Genomic DNA, 25046 nt, shown 5'->3' on the forward strand with positions numbered 1-25046 from the left:
TATCTTATAGATGCCACACTTCAGTTCATCTGTTTGCCATTTAAGCAATGACAGAACAATGGCTGCTTTCTAACGGTGTTACCAAAAATACCGTGGGTGGAGTGAATGCAGTTTAAAATTGTGTGGGTTTTTTTTTTTTTTAGCTAAACTTACGTTCTATTTGCCCTTTTCTTTGGGGAAAAAACTTAAATGTTATTTCTGTTGTACTTAATATTGATAAAGTAATGTCATCCACTTACAGAGTCGCACCTAGAGACTCTTCTGGATAAGGTTTGTTTAAAAAATGTCAAATTTAGCATGCAATCCTTACCATTAATTGAAAGCATTATGTACTGTATTTAGCCCAATTATACACGATACCAATGGACAGCTTAAAAAAAAAACAAAATCAACAAACTGTGTGTGTGAATACTGCAAGGAAAAGTGAGTTAATGTCGTTCAGTGTCTTTCTGTCAATTTTCTTTATAAAGATTTTATTTAAACAAGCACAGTCAGGTCTATAAGTATTTGGACAGTGACACAATTGTCATACTTCTGGCTCTGTGTGCCACCACAATGGATTTGAAATAAAGCAATTGTTACACGATTGAAGTGTAAACTGGCAGTTTTAATTTAAGGGGTCTATCAAAAATATTGTACAAGCTGTTTAGAAAGAAGCGGCCATTTGTATACAAGATGTCCCCACTAAGGGGTTTGCAGATAAGCATTTGGACAAACTAACACAATCATGAATCGATACTTGGTTGAAAATCCTTTACAGTCGATGACTGCCTGAAGTCTGAGCCCATGGCCAACTCCTGGTGCTGGGTTTCCACCCTAGTGATGCTTTGCCAGGCCTTTTATTGCAGCTGGCTTCAGTTACTGCTGTGTGTTGGACTTTCTGACATCAGTTTTGTCTTCAGTGAGTTAAATGCATGTCCAGTTGGGTTGAGGTCAGTTGATTGACTTGGCCATTGAAGAATATTCCACTTCTTTATCTTGAAAAGCACTTGGTTTGATGTCACAGTATGGCTGGTCTTATTGTCCATCAGTACTGTGGAGCGTCATACTTTCAGTTTCTCAGCGAATCTGAGCAGACAGTGTAGCCCTCAACACTTCAGACTTCATCCTGCAACTTCTGCCAGCAGTCATATCCTAAATAAACACAAGTGACTGACATCCATTTGCAGTCATGCAAGCCTATGCTACAACACTGCCTCTGCTACACTTCACAGATGATGTGGCATGCTACAGATCATGAGCCATTCCTTCCCTTCTCCATACTCTTCTCTACCCACCATTCTGGTGCATATTGGTTTTAGCTTCATTTGTCCACAGGAAACTGGGCAGGCTTTTTAAAAATGTTTTCTGGCAAAGTCTAATCTGTCCTTGATATGCTGGAGGATTACCAGTGGTTTGCACCTTGTGGTAAACCCTCTGTCTTTACTTTCATGAATTCATCTCTTGATTGTAGATTTTGGCAATGATAGACTTACTTCCTGGATACTATTCTTGCTTTGGCTAAATATCATGAATTGATTTTTCTTCACCAAGGACAGAATTCTGCTATCATCCAGGATGATTGTCTTCCATTGTTGTTCAGGTCTTCTGGTGTTGTTGAGTTCACCAATGTGTTCCTTCTCTTTACGAATGTACCAGATGGTTGATTTGATGACTTCTGGAGTTTCTGCTATCACTTTGATGGGTTAGTTTTGTTGTCTCTGCCTAATGCTGGCCTGTTTTTACTTGCATGGACCGCTCTTTGGACCTCATATTGAAAGTTCACAGTGACAGCTTTCAAATGTAAATTCCACGCTTGAAATCAATTCCAGACCTTCTACCTGCATAATGCTTCATGAAATAATGAGGGACCTGCTCAAACGCGACTATGGAACAGCTTGTCAGTCAATTTCCTTAAAGTGGGGGGACCATATATAAAAATGATTGCCATTCCTAAACAGCTTATACTATATTTCAGTTAAACCCTTTGAATTAATGATGAAAGCCTACATTTCAATCATGTAATGATTTCTTCATTTCAATACCATTGTGGTGATGTATAGAGCCAAAATTATGAAAATCGTGTCACTGTCCAAATACATATGGACTTGACTGTACATGAAGATCAGCACACACAGGACCATCATCTCTACTCTTAACTTACCTCATTGGTATTGGGCTATCACTTTATTTTTCAAATCAACATTCCACTTTCACCACAGTCCTGAAACATCTACTCCCATATGTGTTCTCTTTGATCTATGACCCCCTATTAAGATTCCAGGCTTTACGTCTTGGTGCTTTTACAGCCTGAGTGTCATTATGAACAATGCTGCACATCAACTCTCTGCCACACTAATACTGAGGACTTTCAGCCAATGAATCATTCATCAGAAGTGTGTCAAGAAACACTGTGGGGGCTTCTTTATACCAACAGAAATATACCTGCACAGTCCCTCACTGGGACTGGGCTCGCCAAGTCAGAAGATTTTTATTTTTATTTTTGTTTCTTCATAGTCATTCTGGTGTGTGTTCTGACCATGGTATGTTTGTGTGTATATTAATGTATTTATTTAATGAGCTTCTGTAAAAAGGCTAATGTACCCCTGGGGGCAAATAAAATTCTATCTATCTATATCTTGCGGGCATGTTTGGCTGTCTACAAAAATAATATAAAGTTGTTTGTTTGTTTATTTACATACAATATTTAATGGTAACAACCATTCACTCAATTAGTCAAAGTGTTAATCCATCCACATGTCAATGCGTTTAACTAAGTTGAAGCCTTTCGTAACTGCATTAGGCACAAAGTGGGAACCAATCTGGGACTTTTTACTTTTCTTAACAACTTGATCATAGGCAGGTTAAAATAGTACTTATCACCCAATTCAATTTGCTAAAAATAACTATATTTCAGAGTATGCAACTTATTTTTGGCAGGATAAGCGAATCTGCCAGGCAGTAATAACGACTGTTGTAGCTGTAGCCCTCACCTACCAACAGGGTACATTTTAGATTCCTCATATAAACATACACATCCCACAAACAGACACACACACACACACATATTTATATACATGTATATTATACATACATACATACATACATACACATATATATATTGTGGACACGGCCCAGACACAGACAGGCGGACATGTTCTTAATCACCACCACATGTTTATTTTTCACACTATTTACAAAGTTAATTGTCACTTAGACCCAGTCCCGTGCACCCCAAACCCCAACACACAGTCCTGGCCACACAAATGCCTTTTCTTCAGGCCGCCTCCACACTCCTCTCGTGCCTCGTCCTTCTTCCACCCGACTCCAGCCCTGAATGAAGGGAGACGGCCCCTTTTATGCATGTCCTGGATGAGCTCCAGGTGTTTCCGACACTCGCCGTTGGCCGGCTGTTCTCCCGGCAGCTCACCAGGTGTCTTCTTAAATCTTCCCCCCAGCACTTCCGGATGTGGCGGAAGTGCTGAGGTAACAGGTCTCCAAGGCATTGGGGTGCCTCCTGGCGGTGACCATGGGCCCCTACAGGGTGGGGCTTCCATGCCCTTAATCCATGGCCCCCAAAGCAACCAGGGCGGCGGCCCCCACGTGATCCAGGGTCCCTCACGGCGTCCCGGCCGGGTCGTTGCCCCTGGCATCCCTGACAATATATGTATATATACACTCACCTAAAGGATTATTAGGAACACCATACTAATACGGTGTTTGACCCCCTTTCGCCTTCAGAACTGCCTTAATTCTACGTGGCATTGATTCAACAAGGTGCTGAAAGCATTCTTTAGAAATGTTGGCCCATATTGATAGGATAGCATCTTGCAGTTAATGGAGATTTGTGGGATGCACATCCAGGGCACGAAGCTCCCGTTCCACCACATCCCAAAGATGCTGTATTGGGTTGAGATCTGGTGACTGTGAGGGCCATTTTAGTACAGTGAACTCATTGTCATGTTCAAGAAACCAATTTGAAATGATTCGAGCTTTGTGACATGGTGCATTATCCTGCTGGAAGTAGCCATCAGAGGATGGGTACATGGTGGTCATGAAGGGATGGACATGGTCAGAAACAATGCTCACGTAGCCCGTGGCATTTAAACAATGCTCAACTGGCACTAAGGGGCCTAAAGTGTGCCAAGAAAACATCCCCCACACCATTACACCACCACCATCAGCCTGCACAGTGGTAACAAGGCATGATGGATCCATATTCTCATTCTGTTTACGCCAAATTCTGACTACCATTTGAATGTCTCAACAGAAATCGAGACTCATCAGACCAGGCAACATTTGGTTATTTCAGTCAAAGTTGCTCTTCTATCAGCTTGAATCAGTCGGCCCATTCTCCTCTGACCTCTAGCATCAACAAGGCATTTTCGCCCACAGGACTGCCACATACTGGATGTTTTTCCCTTTTCACACCATTCTTTGTAAACCCTAGAAATGGTTGTGCGTGAAAATCCCAGTAACTGAGCAGATTGTGAAATACTCAGACCGGCCCGTCTGGCACCAACAACCATGCCACGCTCAAAATTGCTTAAATCACCTTACTTTCCCATTCTGACATTCAGTTTGGAGTTCAGGAGATTGTATTGACCAGGACCACACCCCTAAATGCATTGAAGCAACTGCCATGTGATTGGTTGATTAGATAATTGCATTAATGAGAAATTGAACAGGTGTTCCTAATAATCCTTTAGGTGAGTGTATATATATATATATATATATATATATATATATATATATATATATATATATATATATATTGTAAAGAAATAAAGAAACAAGCATAAAGGTTTGTGGTTTCTGGTCCCGTATACTGTAAAAAATCAGAAAAATATAGCAATTAGTTGCCACGGTCAAGTACATGAAATCAGTTCAGTGTTTAACAGTTCAAAGATGGCGGCGGAGGAATATTTATGTAGGAGGGGCCGGAAGTGGAGGTATGCTGGGTAGGAGCCGAGATGGATGATGGGATTGATGACGTCATAGGTAGCAGACAGAGGAAGGGCGGAAGTAGCGTACTGCGGGAACATGTGAAGGTAGACTCATGGCGGCAGTGCGTCTTTCTTTCTGTAGGCAACAAAGAGAGGAAGATTAGTACCCTGCCACTCTCTCCTGGCGTATGACTTTCCGATCTCATTTAGGTCCGTCCACGGCCCCCTACTCGCACGAGCGCGACAATAAATTATATATATATATATATATATATATATATACACACACATACACACACACATATACTGTATATATATAGTGATATAGTGATGGGTAGCCAATACCTAACTGGGATGCCAACAGGATGGAAGGACCGGGGGAGAGGCATCGATGAGTCGATACCTTTCCCAGGACGCTAGAGGGTAGCCCTCCTGGGCAGCTGTGGCATCATAGATTCCCACAGGGCATGCTGGGAGTTGGGGTTTAGTGCGGCCCTGGTAGTTTCTGTGGGGGCTGCCAGGGGGAGCTGCAGAGCCCTATAATGGACTTCTACCACACCTGGGAGTGATTCTTGGTAATCTTGAGCCACCTTGAACAATCCAAGGACCTATAAAAGGAGCCAGTCACCACTTACTGGGCAGAGTCAGGGGGAAAAAAGATTAAACTTGCTGGAGGGGGAGTGGAGGTGGAAAGAGAGGAATAAGAAAGAAAGGCTTTTGTGCTGGGCTGTGCATTTGGTGCTGGCTTTGTGAACATTGTGCTGTACATTGGGGGAGTAAAGAAGAAACACTTCCCCGACTGTAAATAAAATGTGTGTGCTGTGCAATACTTGTGTCTCTGCCTGTCTGCGTCAGGTTAGGGCGGCTGTACACACCCCTGTGGTCCACTATATATACAGTTATATATATATATATATATATTGTGGTGGATTGTCAGCATTTTACTCCGGCCCTCACCCCCAGGCCGCCAGGAGGAGCCCTCCCGACAGCATGATCATGCCCCGAGTTCCAGCAGGGCATCATGGACTTTGTAGTGTTTATACACAGCCCTGCTTAATACCTTGGGGGCCACCAGGCGTCGCTGTAGGGGGGCTCATAGGCTTGCATGTGCCCTATAACCCGGGAGTACGTCATAGTCATGTGACGGGAAGAAACAATGTGCTCTTGGGGTGAAGAAAAGGACTGTTTTCCCTGACCCGGAAGGAATAAGGAACTGTGGACTGATTGGACAGGAACACCACCGGGTCAGAGTGAATAAAAGGATTGTGGGAAGGCCCAGACAGTTCGCTGAGCTGGGAGGTAGGAGGGCGAAGTGTCTGGGCGAGGAGGAAAGAGTATTGATTAGAGATTTATTTGTGGTTTATGAGTGTAGAGTGGAGGGTGCTTTGTGCACTGTATAATAATAAAAAGAATAGTTATTATACTTTCACCTGGTGTTCAGAGTGGTACCTGAGGGTGTTAGAAGTGGACTACGCCTCTATCTGCTACACTGGCGTAGTCGGCAGGATACTCTGGCTGTCTGTTGGCAGGGGACCTGTAATTAATTCCATTTTTGTAGTAGCAGAGAACCCTAAGAAGGTCCCTCTTGAAACCACGGAGGTGAAAACCTCACCCACGACAGAGCGCTGCAATTGTGAGCCGTAAAATACAGCAGACCGCGATGGGGAAGAAATCTGGGAAGAAGACGGGATCTTCCCAGAAGACCTGAGTCCCAGATGGGCTGGAAACACTGTGGGCTTGCCTGACAGGCGGTGAGGAAGACCGGGCGCAGTTTGGAGCGGAAGAAATCCAAGCGGGGCGACGGCCGGAACGTTGCAGGATCGCGGCTCCCGAAGACTACTACAGGGAGTTGAAGCGGGATCAACTACGTTCCGAGGTAGGTGATGGGAGAGCACTCGAACCGCCGGAGACTTTTACTTTGTGTTTTGCAGAGGCCTGTCTGCACAAAGCGGACAGAGAGCACGCCCGCCTCAGACCTAGGCAAGATGGCCGTGACAAGAAGAAGCCGGGCCAGTCTAGGAGTCCGCAGAGGGGAAGCCCATACGGCGAAAGCCATTGATGCCGGGAAGACGGTCAGAGAGGATCCTTTGGTGAGGTCAGTAGTTCCCCGACGGATCCGAGCTTCCTGAAAGGGAAGGGGACGGTGAGCGAAGCAGCGCCACAATGTAGCAGGAAAAAAGAGGAGCGGGAAGTGACTGAACGGTCTGCCGACAAATTAAAAGAGGCAGATTGCAGTCCGCCGCTGCAGGCTACCCGTTCCTCTTTGGACTCCATGTCCCAGAAGCCTCCGCGAAGCCCAGCAGAGCACGTGCCAGGAGCGGACGTGCTCATTGGCTCCCGGCCGGCAGGTGAGACGAATGCGGAAGCGAACTTACCTCCGGCCGAAATAACTAACTTTATGGACTTACGGGAGCTCGAGAAATACCTCAAGCCCGTGTATTCTGTCTTCCAAGGGTTGAAGGAACTGAAGGCTCGTGTGGAGGAGCTGGGAGCTACAGCCGAGGTGCCGCTGAAAGGACTGATGGAATTCCTACGGCGACTGGGGCGAGAAGCTCCGCTGATGATCGATGCGGGAATACAGGCGAGTCCTGCCCATATTGTACAGAACAAAGGGACACAGTACGACTTGGCACCGCGATTAACAAGTAGCGGTTGTCAAAGCGCTGTGTGCCTGACACTTGAGCGTGCCACAATGACTGACTGTGCGGGGGAGGAAGCGATCGAGCCGAGGCATGCGTGTGACGTGGCCTTCCGGAGCGAGTCGCCACTCCAGACCCCGACCAGTGTAATAAGGGCGCTGTTGTTGGTTACCGGAGGGGCGGGGGTAGTGCCGATCTCCCCGGTACAGCTAAAAAGTGCTGTTACCTGGAGCGATGCGGTACTAATGACGCCGCCTCCGAAACAACACAGAACAATGGGCGTGCAAACAGCAAAAAGGCTCTCTCTTTTCCACAGACGCTGTGCACAAGCCCCAGAGAAAGCAGGAGATCCCTGAAATAAACCGCGGGTCTCCTGACAAAGTAAAGAAACGGAGAGAGCAGCAAAGCGGCCGTAAAACCCTTCTTAGCGGGGGAAAGGGTAGAGCTGACCGAATTCCCAAGATGTTTCAGGTCTCGAGAAGAGAGGCAACCAGGAGGACGTCGGCGGTGCTACAACTGTCAGCAACCAGGACACGTGTGGCGAGGTTGTCCCCGGAGGACAGGGGAGCGGTGGTATAGAAGATACACTGTTCCCCCAAGGTTCGCTGGGGGGTCTAGACAACGCAGCCAAGGTCCGGATGACGCGTCCTCCTCACAGGGATCGATGCTCCGCCCCAGTTGTCATCGCTAAGGGGCGGGGGGAGACTGTGGTGGCATTTTACTCCGGCCCTCACCCCCAGGCCGCCAGGAGGAGCCCTCCCGACAGCATGATCATGCCCCGAGTTCCAGCAGTGCATCATGGACTTTGTAGTGTTTGTACATAGCCCTGCTGAATACCTTGGGGGCCACCAGGCGTCGCTGTTGGGGGGCTCATAGGCTCGCATGTGCCCTATAACCCGGGAGTACGTCATAGTCATGTGACGGGAAGAAACAACGTGCTCCGGGGGTGAAGAAAAGGACTGTTTGCCCTGACCCGGAAGGAATAAAGAACTGTGGACTGATTGGACAGGAACACCTTCGGGTCAGGGTGTATAAATGGATTGTGGGAAGGCCCAGACAGTGAGCTGAGCTGGGAGGTAGGAGGGCGAAGTGTCTGGGCGAGGAGGAAAGAGTATTGATTAGAGATTTATTTGTGGTTTATGAGTGTAGAGTGGAGGGTGCTTTGCGCACTGTATAATAATAAAAAGAATAGTTATTATACTTTCACCTGGTGTTCAGAGTGGTATCTGAGGGTGTTATAGGTGGAACACGCCTCTATCTTCTACTATATATACATATACACACATATACATACATTATATACATTATATATATATATATACACACATATATATATATATATATATATATATATATATATATATATATATATATATATATATATATATATATATATATATATATATATATACATTGCCTGATGGCAACATGAATTAGGCAATCTACAAGTCTCTGACTTTTAAGTTTAGATCCAAACAATATATTCAACCTCTTTTCACTGTTCCATTATTTCACCGAGTAATAGTTTCCATTTGTTTGTGCTAATGCGATCTTTACTAACATTTTTTTGAGACTTTCAAATTTTCGTACTTTCATTATCTCTAACTTGCTCTGCATGTGTATTGCGCCAACATTTTTGAATTATTTACGACGTTCTACTTTGTCATGTACTCTTTGCCTTTTATTTCTGGCCCCAGGTATGGTTAAGTCTCGTCTTGTGGGATGTGAAAGTGTCTGAGAAAGTCACATCTTGTTTCTCCTATCAAGATTTTTTATTGTAATATATATATATATATATATATATATATATATATATATATATATACATACACACACACAGTCTCTACAAAAAAGTATTCACAAACACATTTTATTATTATACAACACTGAATCACAGTACCGCTATTTTAACATATTTGAATCAACCAAAAAAAGACTGTAAATGTAAGGCGAAAACAGATCTCTTTAAAGTGGTCTAAATTAATTACAAATATTAATTAATTTAATATTTGTATTAGTACTTACCCCCATTCAAGTCAGTATTGTAGGAGATGCACCTCTGGCGGCCATGACAGCCTCGAGTCTGTGCGTCAGGCTTCCCTCCATCAGCTTTGCTCATCTGTACACTGCCATTTCCCCTCAAGTCTTCCCTGTAAACTTGCTCAAGCTCTGTCAGGCTGCAGGTGGGATTGTCGGTGAACAGCTCCCCCCCCCAGTTCTGCTGCAAATTCTCAGTTGGTTTAAAATCAGGACTCTGATTCGGTCACTCCAGGACATTAACATTGCTGTTTTGAAGCGGTTCCTGTGTAGCTTTGGCTTTATGCTTGGGGTTGTCGTCTTGCTGGAAAACAGTTCTTCTCTCCAGGCGCAGGTTTCTTGCAGGCTGCATCAGGTTTTCCTCCAGGGTTACTCTGCTGCTTTCAGTTTACCCTCACAAGCCTTCCAGGCCCTGCTGCAGAGAAGCATCCTCAGGACATGATGCTACCATCCCCAATCATCACATTTGGAACATTGTGTTCTTGTTAGTGTGCAGCATTGGCTTATCCCAAACATGTTTAGTCGGTTGGCCAAAAAGTTCAATTTTGTTCTCACCAGACCAGATAACCTTCTTCAAGCGGACTGCAGTGTCTCTCATGTGACTTAATGTAGAGAAAAGCCAAGCACAATGACACCTTTTATTGGCTAACTAAAAAGATTACAATATGCAAGCTTTTGAGGCAACTCAGGCCCCTTCTTCAGGCAAGATGTAATGTGACTTAATGAAAACTTTTTTTTAACAGTGGCTTTCTCCTTGCCACTCTCCCATAAAGCTACCTGGTATCTGGCACAGCTTCTTCAGTCTGTAGCTTGTCACTCCTTCAAATATCTCAACGGTCTCCTGTTGGCCACCTTCACTCGTTTCCTTGCACAACCACTCTTTTTTTGTTGCCGGCCTATTGACGGATTTTTCAGCTGTGCCATACTCTCCATGACTTATTGATTGATTTAACTGGAGTCCAAGGGATATTCAGTGACCTGATATTTTATGGTCTCCATCTGCTGACTTGTGCTTTTCGATCATCTTTTCACGGTGATGCTTGGAATGTTCTTTTTGTCTTCATTGTGTAGGTTAGCCCACCATACTGATTCATCACAAGATGGACCATGCAGCTCAGGTGCATTAGACTACAATCAACTGATAGCCTAGACAGGTGATCTCCATTGAAGTAATTCTGGTTCTCCTAAAACCAATCGGCTGCCCCAGTGATGGTTTAGAGGTGGTGTATTAAAGGGGCTCATGTGATCCAACAATTTTTGTCTTATATTTTTGTCATTAATTTAGTCCACTCTGCAGAAATGTGCTTCACTTTGACATGAAGTCATTTTTTGTTGATCACAGTTAAAAAAGCCAAATTAAACCCACTGCGATTTCATTTTGTCTAACAGTTAATAGCTGAACGCTTCCAAAGGGCTGAATACGTTTTATAGGTAGTGAAGTATTTTTTGTCTCTTAAACCCTCTAAATAAGCCTGGGCTGGACTGCACCAGTTTTCTTTTATACAGTCATGTTGCTTACAGCAGGCTACCAGACTGCAACATGTTCTCAAAGCTCCTGTTTTGAACCAAATGCTCACACCACATTAGCAGCCTTGCGTTCATTTACTAATCAGTTCAAGACTTCATTACTCTCCGGAAAGTCCTCAAAGTCGAAGCACCTGAAACCCACGTGATGTTGTACTTATAGCCCATCAATGACTGGAGAGTCGAGAGCCTCCAGAATTCCTTACTTCATTCAGTGCCATTTAGTCTCAGGTTCAAATCTCTTCTTAAAATGCCTTTACTCCGAACACTCTCCACCCTCAAGATACAACTCTTGTCTGATGCATTTTCATTGTCACTGCTGCTGTTATTCTGGGACCCTCTTTTCTAGTTCCTGTCAGCCTTACTTAATCTCACTAAACATGGCTTCCAATTCCTGCTTGGATTGTGCACTGTACTGAAGCTTCCTGGACAGGCCGTAATGTCCAGTGGCCCCAACAATGGACTAAACATGCTTAGTGGCCCCAACAGTGGACTAAACATGCTTAGGATTACTAACAGTGCATTACTGTAATAATTTACTTATACAAGATTGTAATAAAAACCAGACACAATCTTTTCTCATCTTTACATTCTGCAATCTTGGGACCAAGCAGTATGGATGGATCAGAAGCAGGTTAAGTCCATCAACAATGCCAAACTTTTGTATTGCACATCACTGTATTACTTTGGGATCATATGAAGGCAAACTGGTTAGTGTGGTTACCTCACAGCTCCAAGACTAGACCATCATCTCAGCCTGGACACTTTTGATGGGAGTTTGCCCATTCTCTCTGTGGCTATGCAGACATTTCTTGCAGAATTATGGTTTTTCGTCCACGTGCCAACGGCGTGAAATTTAGATTAAGTGTACAAAAGCGTGCTCTAAAACGGACTGGCACTTTGTTCGAGGTTGGTTTTTGCTGGCACCTCTGTCAGGGTGGTATGCTCCAGGCCATCATGATTCATGAGAAGGATTAAACAAAGAATGGATGTACGGCTTAGTTTCTTGTACATTACATGACAGCAAATTTAATTCTTCATGTTATTAACATCCTTAGTGTTAGACCCATGCATCACTAAGTCTCTAAAAGCACTAAAAGTGTTCGTTCCAAGCGTCACTCGAAACAACTGCATAGACGCGTCTTGCATAAGCCTTAGACCTGAGGATTACTCGGGCTGTAAAAGTGCCAACAGTGTTAGTGCCAAGTGTTGCTTGGGAAATGATATAAGAGTGTCTTGTATAAGTGACAGACCCAAGTGTTTCAAAGGCAACGGTGCAGACATATCTTCTCCTAGACTAATAACGGCGTCATGTAAGAAACATTTTTCTTTAGCCCAGCCCAGACAGTGACGACTAATTAGTCTTCAGGTAGTGCAATTGAAACGGATGGTGAAATCAAAAGTGATTTTGATGGATCTGAAAGTGACGCTCATGTCAATCGCACATGTTCAGTGTGCTGCTCAAAAGCTGGAAACTACACAAGGAATCACGCTATGACGTTGGATTATGTTTTTCACTGTGCTTCAAGATATACCATACAAATGACACATTGACAGTATATACGGTATTAGCAATATTATTATATCATTATTACACCTTCTACGCTTCTGGCTTTGTACTTTTAGTGTTTGCACTTTTTAGAGTAGAAAGATCAGATTTAATAAATCTGTAATTTTTCAAGCCAAAAAATGCAATACTTTTTACATGTTTCTTTCGAGAAGAAATGTAATGCTAATGCTAACAAGGTTAAGAGAAAAACTATGAACAGGAAACCTAATCGAGTGTCTGAATTAGAGAAACAAGAATTGGGCTACTCAGAGACACTACCCTAAAAATGTTACGGACAATGGATGAATGCAGACGTTGAGCCAAATTACTGTACATATTCTACTGACATCTGAGGTAAAATATAGTAAATACAAATTCAACAACAAACTAAAAAAAACACATTTTTCATGAACATTTTTGAGTTATTATTAACTTTCACAGAAATAAAGGTGTCATTTTCAAAGGTTTGGGCAACCTTTCAGTTGTAAGGTCAGAACGTGTTAGTCTGGCCTGGATTAGCTCATTTGGTGTTAATTTGGTCAAGAACTGTTATTAGGAATTGTCTACTCCAGAGCCTAATAAATTCTTCAAACATTGTTCAACGCTCAGCACCTGTTGGCTCTTCTAAGAAACTGACTGAGGATGTAAAAATTAAACTAACTGACATTTACAAAGCAAGGGAAGGCAACAAAAAGATATCCAATCGCTTCTAGCCATGAACTTCCACCATCGGAAATGCCATTAAGTAATGACAGTTGAGGAGAACCGTGGAGGTCAACACAAAATCCTAAAGACCTGTGTACTGTGGTAGGAAGGCAAAGCAGAACCCCAGATGACTGCAAGGGACCTGCTGGCAGGTTTAGCCGAAAACTAAGTGGTGGTACACTGTACTACTTGCATGGATATTGTCTTCATGGAAGAGTCATCAGAAGAACACCTTCCCTATGCTCCCATCACCAAAAACATCTGCATAAAACAGGCATTGTGGAAACAAATACCATGGGCAATGAAGTTGAAATCAAACTATTTGGCCACAACTACAACATATTTGCTTGGAGAAAAAAAGGAGTAGCAGTTGAAGTAGCGCACACCTTGCCAACTATTACTTACGGGATGGATCTATTTATTATGTTTTGGGGTTGTGTGGCTGCTGGTGACAAAGGAACACTGTGGGAGTACAGGGAAGAATGCATCCAACTAAACATCAATAAATTCTGGAGAAAAATGTCGGTCAGAATCAGAGACTGTAAAAGGATGGCTTCTACTACAAGACAACGATCCAAAACACACTTCAAAATCTTCCATGATGTACCTCAACAAGCAAAACAGGAAACTTTTACAATAGTCCTTGCAGTCCCCAGACATGAACGTCATTGAAAATCTGTGAGTGGACCTCAAATGTGCTGTGGCAGCTCCACAATATCTCACAATGGAAGTGATCTGCAAGGAAGAAAGGGGAAAATGTCCCCAAAAAAACTCAGAGCTAGCTACAAAAACAGTTTGCTGCGATTTTTTTTTACCAAAGGTGGTATTAGTATGTACTAACTTAATAGGGGTCCCAAACTTCTGCACATGCCAAATTTAGTTTTATTTTTTTGGTTTACTGTACAGTAAGATTTTTACAAAAAAATACGGTTGTTTTAGTTTGTCTGCTGCTGTTTACTGTTTTTACTTCAAACATCAACAAAACATTTAATTTGTTCAGAAGCGTCCAAACTTTTGAAAGCAATAGTTTACAGAATACAAGATGAATGACAAATTTCAGTAAATCTTATTACTTGCATTAGATAAATATGCAACCCTACAGTGTCATTCCAATGAAAGATTTCTAAGGTGCTTTGTAATGACACAGGGTCTATCTTGTGTGTATATGATGTTGGATTGTAGCGGACATTTTTTGTGCGTCTCTGTGTTGGTTCATATGCAAAACTTAATGAGCTTCAATGGGCTGGAAGGGAATAAGTAAATAATAAATGCAAGGTAATGAGGATAAAAGAAAAGCAACGAATAAGACATGACACACTGGCCTTTACTTTGAAATAATTAGCATAACCTTACATACATTGAAGTTATGAGTCTTGAGCTGACACACTTTCCACAATGCAGATGACTCAAGCCTACTTGAGTCAAGTAAAGCTCTTTTTTTTTTATACTTTTCCAAAATGTGTGAAGCATCAAAACTTCAAAAGTTTTTTGTTACCTCACTGAAGAAGTTTCTCAGAACACTACACTAGTATTGTAAAACGGAATGCGCTACTGGAGATGAAGGGAAGCATGGTGGATGTCCGTGCTCGTGGTTGATAACAAGAGGCAATGCTCTCACTTCACTCCCTCATCTATACTCACAATCAGAAGAACAAAATAAACACATATGAACACATATGCTGCAGACAATAACTTTTTCCCCAATGTTTCTTGACTAGCTGTCTGTCGCAGAGTGAGGGGAGCACTGTGGATGCATGCGTATGGCAGATCTTTGAAATGCATTTTTATGTCATGAGACACAATATCTTGGTAACATTTTGCGCCTGATAAAGCCTATATTTCACAATTACCTTTGCTAACTTAAGGTGCTCATTACTAAAACCTTTATAATACACTTAAACTGTCATTGTGATCTGTTCATTCTTCACACTTGACTTTTTTCACATGGGAATTTATATAGCTAATTTTAACAAATAAAATAAGTAAAGAGTGAACACATTAAAAAGCACACAGGTTTTCAGGATGAAAGAAAAACACAACTCAGTTGTTATAAATCCTTTCTTTCACATATATTTTTTGTAATATAACCATTTTAAAGTACAACAAGAATTAAGGCTACGATTTATAAAACTTTCCAGCAGAAATGAACGATGGCCCAGCATCACAGCCTGTTTTTAAACAAATCTTTTGGCAGACAGGTAATGTTTTTATTTTTTATTTTTTTTGTTTTCTTATAAAAACAAATACTAAAATAAAAAATACAGTTGCTACATTTAAGTTCTAAACTACTTTTTCCTTTAAAGCACCAGCTTTTAGTCTGCTCCTTTTCATTTAAAATTTTATAAAATATAAATTATTTGAAAAATATCAGAAAAGGTTGAGAAACAAATACATAGAAATGATCTTATGTAACAACAATGTAACATCACAAAGAAAATTTAAAACAAAACAAAAATCGCACCTGCAAGGTACAGTTTGCTTGATTTTTTTGTAATTGTATATAACTGGACAAAAAAAGTAGAGCGAAATTTATGGATCTCTTAAGTAATACAGTTAAATAGGATGAAAAGGCAACTTAATATTAAGATGCCAATATAAATTAATAAAAAAATGCCCTGGATATAGCAGATTTCTTAATGCTGCAATACATTTGAAGAAGGTGGTAAATAAGTGTCACTATTGATTTATAAATACATCTGTCTCCTCCAAATATGAACCGGTATTCAGTACATTATACTTCTTACAGTTATTATAGCATAAAGGATCTTCTTATTTTACTCTGTGGCAAATTGACAGTGCAGGGCACTTGCAACTTAACAGTGAAAAACATTGGCCTTAATGAAATCTCTTAAGAAAATGTAATGAACAAACTGTACCGCATATATACATTTGTTACAAATACCAGTGTATACATACTGTACATCACAAAAAAGGTTTACTATTTTCACACTGACCAATAATACAAATATTTCTTTGGATCTATAAAATACTGGCATGTGACCAGGATACTAGCTTTGATTCTTTAGTAAACTGAGCAGCCCCAATCACAATGATCAACATAAAAGTAAAAATAATGGAAACTGCTCTTTAAAAATCCTCTAAAAAAACTTCTAATCATAAAAGTCAGCTGTTTTTCCAATATGATAAGAGTGCCTCCACTAGAGGAGATCTTTTTGATTGTCATTAAGACACAGCAGGGTCTAGACATCAAAGAAACATTCCTGTGATGCTGCCTATAATGAGGTCTCAGCAGCACCGCCCAGTCTCTGAGGCGTCATGGACGTCTGAGTGTGTCCCAGCCCCTGAGGGGGTAATGTAATAGAACAGAAGAAAAGAACTTTTAACTCTGCAACAAACATCAAACATCCCATTATTTGCTAATCCAGCACTGAACATTCCTGAGCAAGAAACATTTAGCTTAAAAGGAAAATAAGTAAGGCCAAGCAGATACAGTTTGCTTACATTTTAGGGGAAAGTAGCACAGTGTTTATATCAATGCTTCACTCCTATTTTCAGAAAAAAAAAATAGATTCCTTTTGGACAAAATATTTCACTAATTAGGGGGACATGTACAAGACATATCAAGACTTCAAAGGGTTAAAAAAAATGTACTCAGCATGGAGTGATGTGACAAAAGGACATTTCAGAGTTCAGTAACAACTTTCTTTCTTGAGATTATTGAGATGTGAAGTGAGATTTTAAAACAATTTTGGTCACCTTCATTAAGACAGCACCACTCTGATAAATGATCTAGCTTACACAACTGCACATTATTGAAGCTGCTGGTGTGAATTGCTAAGCCAGTTATTCAAATCAGATATAGAGAATCTGGAATTTTATCTCCTGTTCCTATTCTGGGGAATCGTTTTACTTGTTTAGAAACAGCACTGCCTGTGACTTACCAGGATAACAAAAGAACCTACCCAGAATACATCAGATAATGATGGGTCAATTCTTCATCATTACTTCTCCTGAGATTAAAAAAAAACTTCAAGGAAAAAAGAAAAGTTTTGCATTCTTTTTAAAATGTTGTATTACTAAAATACAATTTTTATGAATTTATTATCTTACCTTACCACTGCCACATAATAACTAACAGCTACTGTTGTACTACATGGGTAACAAAATGTTTTCCATGACTAATCTAACTCTGTGTGGCTTTAGCACAGAGGCAGTAACAATGCAGCCCCTGAGGTTAAATGCTTGCCTGCAAGATTCACTTGATCATTTGCTCGAAAAATTGACTTTTTTTTTAAATAACTTATTAACCTGGAAGCTAAATAAAATGCAACCACTCTCATCCTTCTAACACTATCCATATTCTTTCCTGTTTAAGGCACTCTTTTCAGTTAAGTAGGCCATCCACTTTCTACTTCTGACACTCCTCTTCGGACATAAGGCATGACACACTCCATTGGAATCCACAGTTACTCTCTTTGCTACTATGAATCCAAGTAAAATAACTCTTATTGCCTATTTTTATTTGCCCAGCAAACAGTAATAAACTCCTAATAAGATACATTCCACCTGCATTCTGGGACATTCTATTCACATAATGGCATGGTAGCATTATTTAAACTTGGCAGTGTTAAACTTCTGTCTTCAGAGCTCAAGTTCTTCAACACTAAATTAAAAACATATGCTGATTACTGATTGTAACTCTTTTCAGTATGGCAATTAAAAGAACAATATTCAAACACTGAAGTAAACTAAAAATACCCAAAACAATTCAACTTCAAAAGTTGGAGCCATACCCCTTTCACACTCATAGAATATCCCTGCTTTGCTACTTAGCCCTGAAAAACTGCAAGACTGAATGGAACTACTGTACACTTATGAAATGAAATTATAAACATCTCTTTATACTATGTCTCCGGCATTAATAGAAAAGAAAAAAAAAGGCAGTGACTGTTTAGAATAAATACAGAAAATCTGGCATTCACATTCCTGTGTCTAACATTAAAAGTATGTATCTTTTAATGAAAAAGCAATGACTTTAAATTCTAAATCCTGAAATCTGATGTGAAGTTTCTTCAGTTAATTAGTTCAGGTAAGAATGATTTTTTTTTGGTTAAGATTTTTTTTTCCAATTAGCAGCCTTTAAAATTTTGTATTTGTGCATATTATTGCAGAAAGACTGTCAGCTGAAACCGTTACAAAACCCTTCTGACACCAGGGGGGAAAAAAAGCTCCATTTCATGAGGTGACATATGTTTTTCTGTGCTGGCTGAGTAATCAGGTCCACAAAAGCCGATACATAGTTTGTTATCAAAGTGAATAATATATTACCCATGTCTGTAGCCCAGTTTTATACATATATTATCAAATAACCAGCAAGTTAAAACAGCACTGATAGAGTATTCCATACACATCAAATTAAAAAAGACACAAAAGTTTGATACAGACAAGCTAAACACATGAAGAATACTGGCACATAACTTTATAAAAAAAAAATAAAAAATAAAAAATAATAATAATTACTATTTTAACAATTATATAAAAAAGATTTATGGATGGGGGGTGAGAACAAAAGCCACTCAAACCTTTCTTTCTGAAAGGTAGTAAGATGGCAGTAATACATACATAATATATTTTATGTTTCAGTTTATTTGGCAACACTTTTCATAGTACAAATATTCACCCCGTCTCGATTTTCCTTCAGTCTACCTTTGCTTTCTTCTGGCTCGTTTCCATGTCAGTTTCTAGTGCTCATAAAAACCCAAAACCTTTCAAAATGTATTTGCTTGCTTTTTTTTTTTTTTTAAATATAATCGCTTTAATCATTTGTTTCGGCCTTGAGCTGCATTGTCTTCAAAATCTGTTTTTTTAGCTAGCTCTGTGTAATTTTTGTCTTTGACAAAGGTCAATAAAGATACAAACTAAAAGTTTCTACTTTTTAAGCTCCCTGTGTAGCTCAAAGTACAAATGACAAATAACAGCGCTAAAAAAAAAAACCAAAAAAAAAAAAAACAAAGCAAATACCAAACTTTTAAAATAAGACACGTTTTGCAACATCCTAAAGCACCCACCAATACTTCTGTCCCCCTAGTTTTACAGTCCTTGTTTGGCATGGCTTCACTCATCTGCGTCAGGCTTTACATCCAGCATGGCATGCAGTTCTTCTGGCGTATAGCCGAGCAAACTTTTCAAGTCACACACAAAGCGGTAGACATATCTCTTGCCAGATGTCTTGTGAATTATATTCTTGTCATAATAATAGCGCAATCCACGACTAAGCTTTTCATAGTTCATTTTGGGCTTGTTCTTCCTCTTTCCCCATCTTCGTGCAACCTGCCAATCAAAATAAAATCTGTAATTTATACAAGTTAACTTTTCTGTTACTAAAATTTTTAAATTAAATTAGTTTTGCACTGTGAATCCTTGGAAAAAATAATTATTTAGGAAATGACAGCAGAGTTCATGAGTGTTACTGGAATCTATGGACCGTTTCCTCCCACAGTCAAAAGATACCCAGGGTTGGTGAATTGGCATTGCTAGAGTGTGTGTTCACTCTGTAGATGAACTGGTTCCCAGTCCCAGTGTTGTTACTGCCTTATTCCTTATAGGCTCTATCTGCCCCACAACCCCGTCCTGGATAAGTGGGATAGGAAAATGGATGGATAGATGAATGGGTTACAGTGCATCTGAGTCCTAAATAATATGGATAAAATCTTAAGTATTTAAGAACTGTGCACTTTAGCTGAATGTCACAAAAAAAGTCTAAAAGACTCATCAGAAGGACTTTGAGAAAAACACTGCTTACACACCTCATCGGGATCAGAAAGTTTAAACTCCCACCCATCTCCTGTCCAACTGATGAAAGACTGGCATGACTTGTCTGTCAGCAATTCCAATAGAAACTGCCACAGCTGGATAGGTCCACTGCCTGTCAAAAAATAAAACCAATCAAAAGGTTAAGATGACTACTAATGCCTAGAATCAAGAAAATGAAGGAAACAAGAAATTCTAGATTTCTGTTATACACATCTGCTTAGTACCATGTTAGTAACAGACTCAATATACTTCAACCTAAATATTAAACAAAAAAATCTTAGGTAACACAAGTTCAATTCAAATTATAGTACTTAATATGTAAGAAAGTAATCTGATTTTTCCCCTTTTCAAAAGCAAATGTTTGGTTAGTAGAATGCATTTTGTCTTACTACCCAGTGTTGACTTAATGATGAATCTCAACTGGTGTTTCAAGCTAGCATGCATTAATGGATGGATGGATGGATAGACAGATAGATAAGACAGACAGAACTCTTTTTGCAGAAGTGCATCAAATAAATAGATGAATAGATAAACATACACTATATTCTAAACACACAACAGAATGTCAAAAAGGAAGAAAAAAAAACAAAATAAGAAAAATAAAACAAATGTCTGACTTGGCAGTTCCAGTCACAGTGATGTATTATGCAGACGTATTGCCACTGGTATAAAGGAGCCCCAGTAGTGTTTCTTGGCACAGGTCTGCCGAATAATTTGTTGGCTGAAAGTTTTCAGTGTTAGTGTGTCAGGGAGAGGATGTAAAACACTGTACAAAATGGCACTCAGTTTTATCTTCATTGTCTACTTTGCTACTTCCTCCTAAGGGGAGTACATCTTATAGATGAGCCTGCCCTTTTTTTTTGTTGTTGTTGATTTGGTGGACCTCTCGAAGTGATATTACTGGCCCAGCACACTTACTTAGACTTAGTTCCTCCTGTGCTGTTGAGCAAATTGGCCAATAAACTTTCTCCACTTTTGTCGATCACTTGCAACTGTATCCATATCTTCCCACTTGATGTTGATAAGTTTCAGGTTGGAATGTTCTTTATCATGTCTTTACTGGTCTTTCCACTTTTTTCTTCCCCTTTGGTGGTATCCATGTCATTGCTATACTGGGATGTTGATGGTCAGGTAGGCGAAGAATATGTCCTGCTAATCAGCACACTACCAGATAACAAATTGCATTGGCCATCACAGAGTTGTAGAAAATGTGAAGGATGTCATTACCCACATTAAAGGAACACAGTCTCCTATGGAAAGAGTCTGCTCTAACCTTTCTTAATGTTCTATAAGACCAGTCCAGCCTGCCAATGAAGTGAACTTTCTTGAGACAGATGACAGTGATGTGCATCTCTGATGACTGCTCCTGGAAAGCATATAACTATGTATTTTAAATAGGCCATGAACATTACATCCAGGTCAGCACTGTAACCACAAGAGTTAGAAATAAATGCACTTTTCTGAAAGTTTCTAATATAATTTATTGTAGCTGGTAATGGAAACCAATCCCAGCCAACAGGATATAGCGGGTTGGATAATGGATGGATGGATGGTAATGGAAACCAGTAATAGCACTGAACTGTGCGGGCCGGGCCCTGGCATCTCCATTGTAGATATATAAGGTGAAAATGTAATAACTGATGTTGAGAGAGACATTTTGTTCTCCAACTGTAACTTTCAGGTTTATATCAATTGTTGCCAACTTGTTAACATTCCATTTTTGACGGCTTGAACATTATATGTAACCCAAGTGATTTTTGTGTCACCCTTGATCTAATATGTTAATAAAGTAAGACTAATGGCAGTGAAAAACAGGGGATGTAAAGAAAGCAGAATCAAACAGTAACACAGCCAAAGGGTTCACATTAAAAATGACCCATATTTTACAGGGAAAAAGTGAAAAGAATTTTCATCTTTAAATTCAACAAGAGTATATTATAATCTAAAGCAAGCTCTAGGAAACACCATAAATCATGGCCTGTGAATAATAATCCAGGTGAATATGATGCTTGACGCAGAAGACAATGTTTTAGGTTTCAGAATCCCCATAGGAAGTTCAGCTGCTCTTTCTGTAGTTTATATGTCCACCCTGAGGTTTTGTCTAGGTACTCAAGATTTCCTTCCAGATTGCAGAGGTGCTAAGCCCATGACCATGAACTAAATTAAAATGGTTTATTAATTAGTTAATGTAATTTTCTTTAATCCTTATCCATTATTGACAACATGGTATCCTCCCAGGTAGCATTAAATTGCATGGGGAGAAATTGATTGTAATATCTCATACATTTACTGTACCATCACACAGACTTAATCTTGCTCAACTACACGAATCCCAACCCACCCTATATAACTCAACGTGTAAGCAATGTTATATTTTATCTAAACTTTGAAAAAAAAAAATCTTTTTTAGAGAACATATATATAATTTTATTTTTTATTTTTTTAAACATGGCAAAAAATTATCATCATTATTTCAAAATAAGCATGCTGGGCGTGTGATTGACTCTTATGTTAATTATTGTTTTATCATATTTTAAAAAGTTAGTTTTTTTTTTTTTTTTGCTTGTGCCTCTTTTCTTTTTCTCTTTCTCTTGAATGGGGTTTGAATTGTTTAGTTTTTTCCATTGTATTTCTATTTTACCTTTGTTTTCTTTACATTCACTTCAAAGTAAATGGTTGCAATCTGCTATGTTTTTTATTACAAGTTTGACTGAGTAACATGTCATTGCAATGTTCTGGCTTTTGAAAACAAAACATAAGGAAACAAAAAAAAAATCTAAGGCCCTATTAGGAGCTTCCACAATCAAGAAGTGAAAAACCTCATCATAGACTGACACTTGATGAATCACTCTTATAAAAGTTAACTTGTTTATGATCTTATTTAAATAACTTGGATTTGAAGCAACTCTACTGAAGAAGCATTATGGTGTCTTGATTTATTTTTTCGCTCTCTTTTTCCCTGCAGCAAAGTCTATCTATTTTTTTCTTCCAAATTCCACAAAGATGAAATCAGCCGTCTTATTCTAATAGGGGTTTCTTCATAAGAATGAGACAGTGCCACATGATCACTGTAGGAAGCTGATGAAATGGAACAAGTCTCATTCACAATTTTCTATGCTTTTCACTTAACTACATTTATGTGTTTAGCAATACCGAAATCCTACAAATTAACACCATTAAAGCAAACCACTGCAGAGTAAACTGTTCAGATGCACAACACACACTACAAATATAACCTTCATTTTTAAAAAATAGCAGAATATAATGTAATATAATATAATAGGAAGTGATAACACTTAATTTACAAGATGTGTGGAAATAACTGGAAACTATCTTTTTTTAAGACATCAGAGAAAATATACAACCTTTTGATTACATTGCAAATGCTATGTACAGTGTGTATGTATATACTGTATACGCACATATATACAAACACCAAACAAAAAAACACAAAACTGCACTATTACAAAAAAAAATCTGGTAAACATTTGATTTGGCCGAGTTATCAGATGGACAGATCTAGGGGTCCAAAATAATTAAAAGTATGAGAGGACACCTTCTCATCTATGTCCATTGAAGGTCAAAGACATGAATATATGGAGCCTGAATAATGCTTGTTAATGATCTCTGTAGTGAGGGCAACTAAAGGTAACCATGACTGAAAAGTGGTTTATGTCTACATTGGTGGTAAACCTAGGATCAACTTGTTAACACCAATGGTAAGGAAAGTCATCTAGTTAAAGAAAGACAATTTTTGCTCTTTAAGAACCTGGATTTGACCAATGATGTGGAGGAGGGATATGAAAGCAGGTACATATCGAACCATCCAATGACACATGAAAAGAAGGCCATTACTCAGGTTGTTTTATAGAAGCCATGGTAAAAATTGAATTAATAAAATTAAACAGAATTTTTAATATAGTAACTAGAGATATTGCAGAAAGGTGGTAGAAAATGCTTGAACCTTACAGGGGGACACACTACGCCCCAGGGCAGGGTAAAAATAATTTATTAGGCAAGGGTCTATTTCTGAGACTGAAGTTAGATCTGGCCAGAAAAAGTATGCCAATGGTGTTAGAAATTCTTTAAGGGGTGTAAATAACATTTCTTTTCATTTTTGCTCAGAAGACAGAGATTGTACCCCTGGACTGGTGTACAATGCAATGAAAAAAGGGAAAATACAGGGCACATTCCAATTACAGAATAACCATAAACCCTCATTGTCCACCTTTTCACAGAATGATGGAAAAGGGACTCCAGTTAATAATGAATTTCGGATTTAGATGAAACCACAAGATCACTGACAATGAGGTGTATCAAAGCATTTATGTCTATGCTTTGCTCAGTACAACCTATTTTTCTATAATGCATTATGTGCACTGATCCATATTGGTACATCATATGTATATCATCTGATGCAATACATGGGAAGAAACTGTGAAATTCAACAGCAACAGTAGTATTTATTACTTGATTAAAAACGTGTCACTGTCAGATTCACCTTACTGAAACAACATATCTTGTGCTTTTCGCCAAAAGAAAGCGAATCAATCAAAACTCTTTCAGTCACTATACTCTGAAATAACATTTAAGTTATGAAACCACTGGCCCTTCCAAACATTGACGGTCATGACAGTAAACTATCAACTGTTATTTAATGCAATTAAAGAATACAGTACATTTTCATTGCAGTCTGAACTAACAAAAAATCCCTCTTAACAAATACTCAATATAAGAATGGATTAAATAATTGATTTAAGGAGCTACAAATTGTGTATATTCACAACATTACCCCTTCAAATGTATTACTTTCCAAATAAGAAGTCCATAGAGTATGCACAATTATGGGTGCAAACTTACAACAAATAAAATACTCGTTTTAACATTATTAAC

At 39.5% G+C, this 25046-nt stretch overlaps 1 protein-coding gene across 4 annotated transcripts in view; it reads right to left on the bottom strand.

Moving 5' to 3' along the window:
* Window positions 1-15429: 15429 nt before the first annotated feature.
* Window positions 15430-25046, bottom strand: part of ets1 (v-ets avian erythroblastosis virus E26 oncogene homolog 1) — a 95110-nt gene continuing 85493 nt past the window's right edge. For all 4 annotated transcript variants that reach the window (XM_039764057.1, XM_039764055.1, XM_039764056.1 and 1 more), the window contains 2 exons: window positions 20147-20265; window positions 15430-19670 (listed from right to left, as the gene is read on the bottom strand). In XM_039764057.1, coding sequence (XP_039619991.1) covers window positions 19455-19670; window positions 20147-20265 — 335 coding nt within the window. In that variant the 3' untranslated portion in view covers window positions 15430-19454. The remainder of the gene's footprint in view (window positions 19671-20146; window positions 20266-25046) is intronic.

The sequence above is a fragment of the Polypterus senegalus genome, chromosome 9 (genome assembly GCF_016835505.1).
Source record: "Polypterus senegalus isolate Bchr_013 chromosome 9, ASM1683550v1, whole genome shotgun sequence".
Taxonomy (NCBI): Eukaryota; Metazoa; Chordata; class Cladistia; order Polypteriformes; family Polypteridae; genus Polypterus; species Polypterus senegalus.